At 39.1% G+C, this 14,168-nt stretch overlaps 1 protein-coding gene across 1 annotated transcript; it reads right to left on the reverse strand.

Moving 5' to 3' along the window:
• Positions 1-1,664: 1,664 nt before the first annotated feature.
• On the reverse strand, positions 1,665-14,030 carry LOC136249856 (solute carrier organic anion transporter family member 4C1-like). Its single transcript, XM_066041981.1, has 6 exons — positions 13,749-14,030; positions 5,237-6,187; positions 4,973-5,126; positions 4,755-4,908; positions 4,173-4,333; positions 1,665-2,055 (listed from the first exon to the last, which is right to left on the reverse strand). The coding sequence occupies exons 1-6, from the start codon at positions 13,993-13,995 to the stop codon at positions 1,755-1,757; spliced, it is 1,968 nt and encodes a 655-aa protein (XP_065898053.1). The 5' UTR covers positions 13,996-14,030; the 3' UTR covers positions 1,665-1,754.
• Between the last annotated feature and the right edge of the window lie 138 nt (positions 14,031-14,168).

The following is a 14,168-nucleotide window of genomic DNA, read 5'->3' on the forward strand; positions in this document are numbered from 1 at the left end:
AGAACTAAAAAGTACTTTTAGTACAGTAGTTAGTTTATTTTTAGTACACTAAAACTAAATCAAAATTATGAGCTGTTTTTCATTCAAAAACATGATTTGTTGACCTTTAAAAGGTTTCAGGCTGACAGAGTGGATAAAGCAAAAGGTGACTAAACACCAAACAACTCGCAAACTAGAGGAATAAAATCACCTTCATAGTTGTTATCGGTTTCTAAATAATGGTTATCTTTAGCCAGCAGCAGCCATACCAGCCTGAGAAGCAGCAGAGGAAACAATAGAAGACTGTGAGTCGAGGCCAAGGCTGAGTTGATACTGTGTGCAGGTGTGGTTTAACTGGCTTCTATCCCACACTTCGAAGCACATGACCTTCAAACAACATGACAGTTGAAATAGAGGTGTTAATTGTTATAACACATCTTTGAGTTGTTTATCATTTGTGACTGGATTTGCGAAAAGGTACCTTTTTCACACACAAAATTTGACCCATTTTTTTGAACTTTGTGACTTCATAATTTTGTATCATTGCATATACTGTCTGAAATTTTCCATGAGTATGCTACAGTATCCTGCTATATTTTGGTACAAAAAGCAGCTTACTAAGTATAAGGAGTCATATGTTATAACATTTTGTCGCATGCACATGTAAAATGTGTGGAAAAGGTAATCCAGTCACATTTTTGTTGTGCTTTTAATTAGTCTTTTTTGCTGTGCTTTTGGTTTTAGGATTACTATGGCTTCATGTTGAACTGAACGTGTAAATCAATTTGTCTTTGATATTCATGATACTTACCTACCAGGGTTTGACTACTTAACTACCATATACTCCTAGTTTTTTTACTTTGATGTAAGGCTTCAGTCAGTTCAGTGGATAGTAATAAGTCAAGCTTTCTTGAGCTGCACATGATGTAAGGATCAGTGACAGTCATGAGTTCAGCTATGAGCCATGAATGACATACAAAGGACCAAGTGAATTAAATTATTCTTAGCAGGCTACATAGCTAAATGTGCTCATGGGTTAAATTGGTGCTCCAGATGCAACTTTTCATACATTCAGTGACTGTTCTAATTGACTGACTGTTCTAATTGACTGACTGCTCTACTAGAGTTTATAGAAATTTTTTTGGTGGGGTGGGGTGGGCACGTGCCCTCTGTCCCCCCCTCTGGATCCACCATTGTAACTAGTACATTAATTCAACCATGAAATATAGCACATGCAATCTGTTGAGTTTTGAACCATTAAAACATCTAAGGTCTCTCAGTGGTTGGGGGCTATGCCTCCAGCCTCAATGTTGCTATTGAAAACCCCCAGTTGTGTATGCTTCAATGAGCGTGTATGCGATTATCAGGACACAGGTGATCACTGAGTGCCGAACAGTTCTATTTATGCTGTATTCATGTATGTTGTGCACATTATCATTGAATTACTATAGTGTGTGTTGTCCTCACTGCTGGTATGTGAAACATTTGTTACAGTTGTACTTACCATTATATATATATATATATATAATATGTATTAGATCTATACAAAAGGGATCAAAACAGTTACTACATCAGTAGCATGCAATGATCACATTTTCTGTTAATGCCTTAAACAGCAAACTAGTAGCAACAAATGCAGTGATACTTACATTGTCATAAGCAATTGATTCATGATGATGTTATGAACTTTGTAGATTCTGAACTTTGTTTGTTACAACTGATGGTAGCTAAATAATCTACTTACAGTTATAAAAAATGACAAAACAAAAGTAATTTTAATCATCCGACTTCATTTTATAACGATTACAGAGAATCACACTGAAGAATAGCCAAGCACAAAATGCAAATGTCAAAGATAAAGTCATGATACCAGCACACACTATAAACATCCAAACACTTAGTACCTCATTGTCATATACCCAACAATTTCCCCTATCCCCACAATCTTCTTGCCAGTACAAACATGATGCATCAAATAGTGCACCAATTATTAAAGGACCAGGAATGTTGCCCAGTGCTCGGATAAACATAGACTGCAGCCCTAATGCCAATGTTCTTTGCTCATCTGAGACACATCTAGATAAAAACACAACATCATTGATAGTTAATGCTTGCAATGTTACTACAGTCTTGTGTGCTACAGAAAAATCAATTGATGAATGTAGCAGCCATCCAGTTCAAGCCACTACAGACATACAATAATTCATGCTGTGAATTTTTATATGTGAGGATTGCTTTCTATATATATCCCCATGAAGGTGGAATGAATTACAAACAGGGCTGCCCAGAGAATTTAAGGGGCCCAGGGCAAAGAGTTAAAGTGGGGGCCCAGGGGCAAGGAGAGTTCCACTCTGAATCACAACTTCAGCCTAGCTGTAAGTCGAAGACCAAAAACAAAAAAAAAAAGGTCTGACAATGACAATAGCTGCCCCTCATGACAATAGCTGCCCTCACCAACTATACATCTCCTTATTTATAACTACATACATAGCTTGCTACACTACTCCTCTGAAGAATACTGTGACTGCTGTATTAGAGGTATTGAAGGTGCCCTTGATCTCTTAGGCTGGGGCCCAAGGCAAAATCCCCCTGTGGGCGATTCTGCTTACAAATGTAGCACTTCTATAGACGTGTTTAACGAAGAGGTGTGGTCATAAAAATGCACCACATGCGCAAATTACCAGCCATTTTTTGTAGAGTAAAAGAAATGCAATGTCAACCAGCATATCAATCAAGAAACAATAAAAATGGGTAGTTTGAGGATTAAAAGTAAAACCATTAAATAATAAACTCAGGCATGGTAAAATAAGTTACCTTAAGTAAGTTTTTATTAAGTAATTAAATTTTGCGTTTATAAACTAGCTGTACAAAAAGTCACCCAGTTATTCTTTTCCAGCAGATCTCAAGTATTGATAAAGTAAGACTACAAGGTTTGTATTTTGGGTAGTGATTACCTGATGTAGTATTACAGTGCGCAGAAGCACTTTGAAAATGTTTGCCCTACAACTAATTTTTTCCGCTACAGATTGTGTTACACTATGATGTAATATAGTGCCACTCCTTATTGTTAAACCTGTCTATAGCTATCTATGAGAATACTGATACAGCACCATAAGATCAAGAAACTCTAACAAAGCAATTGGCTTTACTCTATAGAAAGAACATCCATTCAGAAGAAGATAGTAAGAATTTAGGGAAGAGGTGTGCTGGATTTTTCATAAAATCTTGCCTATATGCATTTGCACGACAACTATTCCACATATAATTATTCTACTACTCCTCTTAACTTAACATTACAATTCATATTAGGGCCATATATTGTTCAACCATAGCAACTGAGCAGAAGGTCCAAAGTGGAGAACAGGCCCTCTCCATTTCCAAACCAAAGAAAATATTTGATAAAACAATTAAGATATAGACTAATAGGAGAGTTAAATACTCTAATAGAACAGTCATCGCATGCTAGTGTGTCCCATATACAATGTTTTTAGGAGAGCAAGTATGCCCATGGCATGGTACTGCAATGCAAAGTTTTAGAGCCTGGCTGTCTTTTATACTGTAATGCAATATACTTCATGGCCACAGACTACTTATGGAAACCACCATACACTGTGACTAATCCCTACAACTCATATTGAGTAATTTCTACCACAAAAACTACATATTTATCAAATTTTCAGTATTAAATTGTATACAGTGTCTATAGCTTCTTGGGGGGCTGCACCTCCAAACTCAATAGTCACATGCAAGGGCAGCTCCAAGTAGTTCACGACCAGCTTGATATCAAGCAATAAAACTGACGTATACAGGCTTAAGTATGGATAAGCTTTACTACAATCCTGGTTGCAGGAGAGATCTCCAGCCATTCATACTTTATGTAGCCATTATAACCTATGCGTGCATTGAGCTATTTCAATGAGCCGGTATATAAATGTGACATTTATTCAATTTATTACGGTACTTCCTTTTGTATATAAAATCATCAGTTTATTGAATTTTTATGCTCAAAAGTGCCACCAGTGTCCACAGACCCTGTATTTGTGATTCATGGCTACATTTAGAAACCCCTTTTGAAAAAATCCTGGCTATGTCTCTGTACTATAGAATATATACAGTTTACACATACAAAAATATATAAACACAGTACACAGGTATACTATACTGCTTTTCCACACACACATTACCACACAAACCTTAGAGTGATCACTACATTAGGAACTTGAGCTGACATGATCGTTAACAGTACTAGGATGATCACAAGTAGGAAAGGAGCAAGCATTATGCAGTGTTCATTGCAGTATCCTTCTTCCACACTAGCACCTGAACTACATGTGCAATTTTCAAACCTTGGTTCCTGAAGATTCATACATTAAGAAATATGATTTCAGGAATCAAAGGAAGTTATAAGATCTCATAGACTACACTGAACAATCAAGATATATAGATACACTAGCATAAATCCATTTTCCACTCATTTTAGTTATCTGCAAAAGTAGACAACAACATTAATTTGTTATGCTGTTCCTATTAGCTTATATTATATGTAAGGACTTTATGATGTCAGCTTTCATGTTTACATTAACAGACAAAGTAGAAGCGGCCACTTGTTAGAAAGGCCACCTCTTCAAGCTGAGTATATACCATTGGTGCTAAGGTAATTTGATTGGTAATTTTGTTAAGTTCCGCAGCATCTATAAATCTTTAAAATCAGTACTAAACATGAAAACTCAATTTTCTATTTCCATAGACATAGTATATCACACATAGTCACTTACTGCTCTATCACCATGTAAATAGTACTTGTCACAGCCAGCTCGGCAGGGAGAGAAATAGGTGATCCCATCAGAACACACTGGTTCAAATATAGTTGATTTACAGTCACAATGACTGTTGCAAGTAGCATTAAGAGTCTGATCATCAAATAGTGTACTATACAGATCATAAAGGAATTTTTAGCTACAGATCATCACACATTATACAGTCTATATACTACCTGTTGGGATAAAAATCTGTCACACCAGCTATGTCATGTGTTGGACATGACAAAAAGAATGCACCCAAAAACAGAACAGCCAACATAGTTATAAACGTATAATACAATATCAATCTCCTTGTTTCAGGTTTCAAGAAGAACACCAGTAGAGCACCTACAAGTACACATATGGAACAATATAATGCCTGTCATTCAAAGAAATACAATGTACACATAGGAGCACTTAATCTGCAAATTCTAGTGTTATATATATGCATTAACTACCTAGCATCATCCCCACTCCAGCAGATGGTATTGCAACTGCTCCACTTATCAAACTACTTATAGAATCAGAGAAACCAAACTGTGTTTCCAAGTATTTAGGAGAAAAGGCAACAAGGCCTGTTGCTATTAAATTCTGAAGAGAAATTGCAACTGTTACACATAAATATGGTACATTTGCTAGTAGGTCAAACAACTGACGTGGAAGTTCTCTGATATGAAATTTAATGTTTAGGTCTTCTTTATTTAATGCTCTTTTACGCTGAATAGACATTTGCTTGATTCGTTCTTCCTGTATAAAATCTGTATTTGGATATTTCTTGGGAAACATAAAAAAAGGAATGCTTATTAATATTGAGATCACTCCACAAAGAATATATCCCATCCACCAAGCACCAACCCAACCAGGGTCCGACTCTTCAAGGGTGGTCTCTTTCCAAGGGTCAACATAAATATTTAGAAAAGCACCTCCAATTCCAAACCCCAATGCCGGCCCTGTGATTGCCAAAGTATAGAAGATGCCAAGCCAAATGGGAGCACGTTTAGGATGAACAATATCATCAATATAAGATGTTCCTATTGTAAAAAGTGATGCTGATCCTGTTCCTGTCACAATACTTGCAAGAATAAACATAAAATAGATATTGTCTGATTTTCTACACTCTGGAGAAAAGTCATTCTTGTCTTTGCATGCCTCAAATGTCAGATTGGCATTCTTTCCAACATCATAATCACCAGTAATAAATTGTGGTGATGCAAATAAAAGTGCTCCAATTCCCTGTATGAACACACTAGCTCCCAACCACTTAGGTTTATGACTGGTCCCACCAAAATAACTAATAAAAATTACTGTCACTAATACAGCAATGTCAAAAGCACTTGATATCATTCCAAGTTGTGTACTAGAAAATCCATACCGAGTTTCCAGTGATGACAATACAACAGAAGTTAACCCTAAAACCAGTAATAGATCACATTAGTTCTATACCATTTACCACCGTCTGATTAGGTATCATAGCCACAAAAAGCAGGGAAACAATGAAGGTTGCTTACACACCTACAGATACACTAGTGGACATTTTTCAGTCTATGTATATACCCATGACTAACTGAATCCACTAGTATATTTTCAGATGTAGGCGACCTCCCTTGTTTCACTACTTTTATGGCTATGATCCTTAATCAGACTAATTTTTCTATCTGTTTGTCTACTTTTTTTTATGATGAACCCACACATACCGTATCAAAAGGAAGAAGGACACCAGACATGCCATTAAATTAATTTCTAAACGTGCACCCCAACTATCAATTTTTGCTGAAAAGCAAAGTGCCATTGCTTTCAGCTATGTTCAGCCCATTACACAGCATTACAAACAAGGAACATTACATAAAGGACCTCTGCAATCAATCCACTCACAATGGAAAACTCAGATGATTCCACTTAATACGTAGGGAAGCCATCACACTGTGCTACCACGAATTGACACCTTTCAAAGATACTGTAAATGGGACACAAAGGAGGACATCTTTAGCCTTAGTGGTTGTTGAGTTACTCTTGTCTGAAGGAAACAGGCAGGCAGGCAGGCAGGCAGGCAGGCAGGCAGGCAGGCAGGCAGGCAGGCAGGCAGGCAGGCAGGCAGGCAGGCAGGCAGGCAGGCAGGCAGGCAGGCAGGCAGGCAGGCAGGCAGGCAGGCAGTTAGTCAGTCAGTCAGAAATTCTGCTAAATAATATTTTCATAGTAACTTATCAGAAGCATTTTTGGCCGCTGTGTAGATGCCTTTGGGCTTGCTTATACCTCACTAATATTGCACAGGTGCCATGAAGCTATTGTGAGGCTGTTTTTTTGGGGGTGATATTTTTGGCCAGAAAAGCCTAAACCTTCATGATTCCTTCTATACAGTACTATTGTACTGTATGATAAGATGATATATTATAAATCTTCGCATAGGTACATGAAGCCACTGAGTATATGCACAATTTATTACACTCATACAGTAGTTAACAAAATGTACATGAGGAAAATGTGGAGAAGTATGGGAGTTTTATACATGCATCTGATCAGATTCATGCATGGACAGTTTATTGTTAGGTTATTTGCACACTTAATGCATCCTTGCCGTATTATAGTCAGAAATCAGCCCTTATAGGTAGTGCATGCCTTAGTTTAGCTAGTAAAACTCTTTAAGTTTAGGATGGCAGTTTTTTGTAAAAGGTAATCTAAAATAACAACATTAAAGTCAATGCTTTATCCATTGATTATGACAATCTATTGCGGCAAGTATCATACAAGCACAACCACTTTAAAGAAGCTTGTGTTCAACCAATTTATAAACGCTTTATTATAAATAAGGCTACCAACTATTCAACTCCGCAGGTAACTTACATACCTAAACTTACTACATATACAGTTTCCATCTCCCTCATAATAAGGATCAATGATCAAGTCTGTTTGATGGTGTGCCCACAAAGTTCCAAACTGCTTCTTTGTCATTGACCCAATGACAAAGGAAAAGGCAGTTAGCTAAAAGACACATGGGTGGATCCAGATTTTTAAAAAAGAGGCTGACTCTGGAGCATGGTAATTGTGGCCTTAGTCTAGCTATGTACCCATTGTATCACATAGCAAACAATCACTCTCCATGCAGCAATGCTTCACTTTAAATCTCACCAGTTGATCTTTAGAAATGCAACTGAAGTCATTAAAAGAAACATCAAAATGATAATAATTTTGGATGTGCTCAAGTTTCAAGTAATTTTGTCGTAAAGAAAATGATTGTTTGCCAGTCCACAATTATAGTGTTGTAATAAATACTTTATTAACTGATAAATTGATTTTGGTTTAACCGACGCTCATCAAGTAACATCAAACATTCTCTTCCATAAAGCAGAGGCAGATCCAGGGATATCTGAGGTTTATATTCAGGCAATCAAAATTATAATTATATTATGCACTAGGTATCAAAAGTTCAAACTACAATACTCTAATAGAGCAGTCACATTGTGTATTTTTAAAACTGTAAATATAGCTAGTTCTTTAGTTTCTCAGAGTATAAAACCTGAAATTTCCTGGGGGAATGCCCCCAGACCCCCATCCATGTCCTTCAAACATATATAGTTCCACCTCTTTGGTCTGCTGATACTGTGCCAGCAGACACAAGCACAAGCAGCCCATAACAATAAACTTTTTTGGTGAAAGCGTTTTTCTCAGATTCTCAGAATAAAATTTCTCCTGGGGATGCATGCCCCCAGACCCTCTCTAGATTCAGGGTTAAGTAAAATTTGGAAACCGACTTATCGTCAAGGGTGGCTCCAGGAATTTTGGTGAGAGCTCTCATGAAAATTCCTGAAGCCGCCCTTGAAAGGGGTTCCATGAAACCCTTTTATATCCCTCCCATGGATCCACTCTTGAAATTCTATAATAAGACATCATGAGTACTAGTGTGCACAATAATATGTAGAGGTGGGCATAATTAAGACTGAAATCATAGATATTAGAATATCTATGTTGAAATCCACACCCAGTCATGTGACTGAGAATTAGAATCTTGGTCGAGATCTTGGTACAGAATGTTTTGTTTGTTTCAGTTCAATTCAACAATGGACAACTGCCCATATCAGGTAACTAAGTACAACAGAATACGTATCCCAGTATATTGCATGTTGAATATTTAGACAAGCAGTACTTAGTGTGCACTATAGCTATAGCTTTATAACTAGACTAGTAGCAGGGGCGGATCCAGGGGGGGGGCTTTGGGGGCTGAAGCCCCCCCCCCCCCCCCCCCCCCCCTTCATATTTAGGCTTTACTTGATCAATATGCTGAGTATTATAATGAAATTTTGTCTTAGCATAATTATATGATCACTAATAATACAAATACTCATAAAACCACCTTATAAACGTCTTTCCAAGGTATTATCAGTGGATTTATGCTAAAATTTATGCAACAAGGACCCGAATCAGCATTGGAGGTTTACAAGATCGAGATACTCTAATAGAGCAGTCAGCTAACTACTCTAATAGAACATTCACTGGAAACATGTAGTTGGTTCTGTTATGGAATTTTTCCAAATCTGCCAGCACCTATACATGCAATGAAATGAATTGGTCTGTTTAAAGGACTTCATTCATCTACTTGTGTAGTTAATATGTATGACAATACTTAATTCAGGTTCACAATTTCCATTGAAAATGCTCTCAGATTCAATCTTGTAAATTTCAAAATTTTCCACTTTCAACATTATTATTCTAACATGTACCTATTCAGTGTTGTGCAATTGTGAGAGGGGTGCATCATGTACTTGGTTGTCTGTACCTACCCAAACTTTTCCATTAGCAAAATGCTTCAGAGAGCCATACCTATAATCTAAAGGCAGTATTCTATATTATAAGAGTGAAAAGCCGTCTGTCTGTCTGTCTGTCTGCATTCCATTTGATGTCACGCATTGTACTCTCGAACCGCTGCGCGTTTGGAAGCGTCTTTGGCGTCATGGAAGCGCTGATTATTGAGCTCAACAATGACGCTTTCGAAAAGTTCGTGCGAGCTATCGTTAGTCGTCTAGGGGCCGTTGAAGGCAGGTGTGTAGATTAAAATTCGCTTGAATTCTTTCTATAAACCGCATGCAAACCGCAAGTAAACACCTATCTCAGTCCATTTATACAAGTCTTTATAATACTAAAATATTGCTGTAACAATGTGGTGAAGTAGATAGGTTAATGGTTTAGGTGCCTGCCTTACGTGCGCGAGGCTGTGGGTTCGAGTCCAGCTGGTGTTAATTTTTTTTTTTCGTTTTGGGCACCTTTTCAGTACACCTTTTTTCGCACTGTACCGCATGTGTTTTTGCCAACTGTACACACGTGATATTTCTAATTCAAATTCATTTGATGTGCTGTGTAAGCATGCCCGAGCATGCCGCCTAAGCGAAAACGATCGTCTACTTTTTGTGCGTTTCAAGCAAAGAGACGCAAGCAGAACCAAAGATTGGATCCAGAGAAGAGACGGGAAGAAGCAGAACGATAAATACTGCGCCGCCAGGAGGCTTCAACTGGAGCTACCACCTCATCCAGTGCGTGTGAACTGGACTCACAACAGAGACGACGACAACGTGACGCAGAAGCCCATCGTGTGGCCCGCCAGGACGAAGAAAGAAGATCACAGGAACGGATCCACGATGCAGCTGCCGTCGACTTGCGCGTGCGGACCCGGCCAGAGGACAACAGCGTGATACAGCTGCCCGTCGACTTGCGCGTGAAGACCCAGTAACAAGGAGGGAGGAGCAACAACAAGATACAGCTTCCCATAAACAAGCTCGAGCTGATCCACTCTACAGAGCTCTGGAGCAGCAGGCTAACACAGCACGCAGACAACAGGTACGTGCAAGCACACACCCAAGCTTTAGGGGGCTTAACTATCAGCCACACAACTTCTTCAACACTACAGATGTAGGCACACTTAGTGTAGAATGCACACACTGCGGCGCATTAAAATTTCCCCAGGAGACCGAATCCCTTTGTTGCTTGAAGGGTAATGTCCAGTTAGAGGCATTTCCACAGCCCCAGTCATTCTTGAGACACCTGTATGAAGGTACAAACACAGCAGGTAAACATTTTCTAGCTAGCATACGTAAGTATAATAGTGCATTTCAAATGAGAAGCTTTGGCTGTAACGAGATAACTATGGCTGGCTTCAATCCTTCTTTTAGAGTACAGGGTCAAGTCTATCATCGTATAGGTAGTTTAGTTCCATCAACAGGTGAGTCTCCTAAATTTTCCCAAATTTATTTTATCGACAACCAGCAAACTGAAGTAGCTACAAGATGTGGGATAGTTGATGGGTTAAGGCTTGACATAGTTAGGGGTATTACTGAGCTTTTGCATGACGATAATCACTATGTTCAACTTATTAAGGTAGCTAAAGAAATATTTGAGCAGCATGATGAGCCAGCATATATTAGGGTAGTGATTAATGAGAACAAACGGCCTGTAGGAGAGCATGCTAGGAGGTACAATAGCCTGATGTGTGACGAGGTAGGAGTGCTAATGCCTAATGATAATGTAAATAATAGGGACATAGTTTTGCACTATAGGGATGGGTCTTTGCAGCGCATTTCTGAACTTCATAGGGGGTATGATCCTTTACAGTATCCTTTACTCTTTTCTTTATGGCACCGATGGATGGCACATCAACCTGAAATTGGCTAATGGTAGGAAATTGACAGCCATGGTGTATTACCGCCTACCGTCGTCATTTACTGGTGGACCACGCTACATGCATGAGCGTCAGCAGGATGCAATGACCTACGTTAGGAAGTATGGCCACCCCGACCTCTTTATCACCATGACCACCAATCCTAATTGGCCAGAGATTAGGAACAATCTACTACCAGGTCAAGAGCCTCTGGACAGTCCAGACTTAATGGCCCGTGTGTTTAGGCTTAAGGTGAAGAAATTGTTAGAGATGCTCACAAAGGAGATGATTTTTGGGAAACCACGGGCTTGGCTCTACTCAACAGAATGGCAAAAGGGAATGATAATCCAATGGGAGGCAAGTGCATGCTACTGTGTGGTGACTTCAGGCAGATTCTACCTGTCATTCAAGGTGGCACTAGAGGTAACATTGTTGATGCTTGCCTCAAGCGATCTCATCTGTGGGACAGTGTGGTGGTTAAACAACTACACACTAACATGAGAGTGCACCTGTGTGGGAAGTTTCCTATTGACACTCTACCTGATATTGTCCAGCTACCTGACACCATGGGAACCTTTGTGGATAGCAAGGAGGAACTGGTTTCCAGGGTGTATCCAGATTTGCTCTCTAACTTTAGGGACTTGGCTTGGCTTTCTGAACGCTGCATTCTTGCTCCTCTTAACAAGACCACTCATTCCATCAACATGACTCTGGTGGAGCAGTTACCTGGTGACTGCTGTGACTACAGGTCCTTGGACACCATACCTGATGAATCTCAGGCTGTTCACTTTCCAACAGAATTCTTGAACTCTTTAGAGGTATCTGGACTACCTCAGCATCTTCTCTTACTTAAAGTAGGCGCTCCTATTATTATTCTACGCTCTCTAGATCCTCCAAGGGTTACTAATGGCACTAGGTGTGTAGTTACTAAACTGTCGGCTAACACAGTAGAGGCCAAGATTTCTCATGGTAGATATGCAGGACACGATATTATAATACCACGCATTCCTCTCATTCCGAGTAACTCGGTTTTGCCTTTTGAATTTAGACGGCTTCAATTTCCAATTACACTTTGCTTTGCCATTACCATTAACAAAAGCCAGGGCCAAACTTTTAAGGGTGTAGGATTAGATTTGACGGACGAAAGCTTCACACGGCATGCTTTATGTGGCACTATCTAGGGTAGGTTCAGCAGATAGATTGACACTTTTAGTTAGAGAGGATTGCAAAACACGTAATGTAGTCTATAGTGAGGTTTTTAGATAGGCAAACACATGCACTTTAGTTAGGTTTGTCTGCTGCTACTGCTGCTTTGTGATGTTGTGGATCAGCACCTGTGGATGGTGGTAAGGAAGGTATTATGGTAAAAAAAATGTTTTAGATGGTTGCTTTGTATATTTATTTATGTGTGAAACTATTATCTTTTCTATTCTTTTGTCTTTATGCATATCCTGGATGGTTTGCTCGGAGGAGGGATGACTGCAGCTACACAGTGAAATGACACGGTCCCGTGGCAGACTGTTCTTCACAACGTGGGGCACGTTGTGAAAATGGGAGCTATTTATAGACTTTGCAGCAATGATTTGAACTCTTTCTACACATGCATACAAAGCAGAGTGGAGCATTTTCCGGTTTTTCCTGTGCAGCAAAACAAAAGAAAAGGCTGGCAGGTTTTTTCCATGAGCTGTCTTGGGCTGGATGACTCAAAAATTTTTGTTTTCATTTATTATTATTATTTCTTGCTAGCCCCCACTCTGTGCCCATGCTGTTATATTTTATAAAGCCGTTATATTTTGTCATAACAGAATCGTTGTAGTGCAGATTATAGTAATTCATGGTATGTTTGGTTGATGGTAGAATTTGAGCAACTTAAGTCACAAAATATTCCAATAAGAGTGCACTTCTCCACAATTATTGCATTCATGCAATCCTTACACCACATTGTTTCCTTAGTCTTTTATAAAGTATGTCTAATAGTATATTACCAACTGTAATTTCATTTAATTTCCATGTCATTGTACATACTGCCCTGCACGATAGGGCAGGTACTACAGCTAGTATAAAATATCTACAGGCAGAAAATATTATGAATTTTATGTGGAAATGTCTCCAAATTGCAGTGTTTTAGCATCTATTTTTCAAAATTTTCCTGGGGGGGGCATGCCCCCAGACCCCCCTAGTTCCAGCATGCTTTGCATGCTGGGAAGTGTGCTTCGCTACCTCTACCCAAGAGATTAGTACCTTGAATTAGCCCCCCCATTTTATAAATCCTAGATCCGCCCCTGAGTAGTGCTATTAACTATTATCTAATAACTGTGTATCTCTCACACCAGATGAAATGGTTCCTTCTACCAAACAGTAGATATTCAGTATCATCAGAAAACAGACGGGCTTAGCGAAAATCTGACAACAGCGAGGTCTGCACAAAAGGTCACTGTCATGACAGCGGTGTGTCGTAGAGGCCGTGTTAGCAGTCAATAGAGCAGTAGCTTCGCTTAAATCAGTGCCGCTATTCTCGCTAACTGTCTTTTCCTGAATGATAGTAGGATGTACTTCCGACTGATGCTGTAAGCTCATCTGGTCGCCTGAGGCCTCGCCTATATATAATTCCCGTTACTGATGCGCTAATCCGGCAGCGTCCGCCCCTTTGCATGTAGCGCCAAACTAGATATTTCAGTATTTATTTATTTAAAGACTTTAGCTACAGTGTAAAAAGCAGTGACAGAAAAAAGGTTGGAGCTATACAATGA

The sequence above is a fragment of the Dysidea avara genome, chromosome 3 (genome assembly GCF_963678975.1).
Source record: "Dysidea avara chromosome 3, odDysAvar1.4, whole genome shotgun sequence".
NCBI lineage: Eukaryota > Metazoa > Porifera > Demospongiae > Dictyoceratida > Dysideidae > Dysidea > Dysidea avara.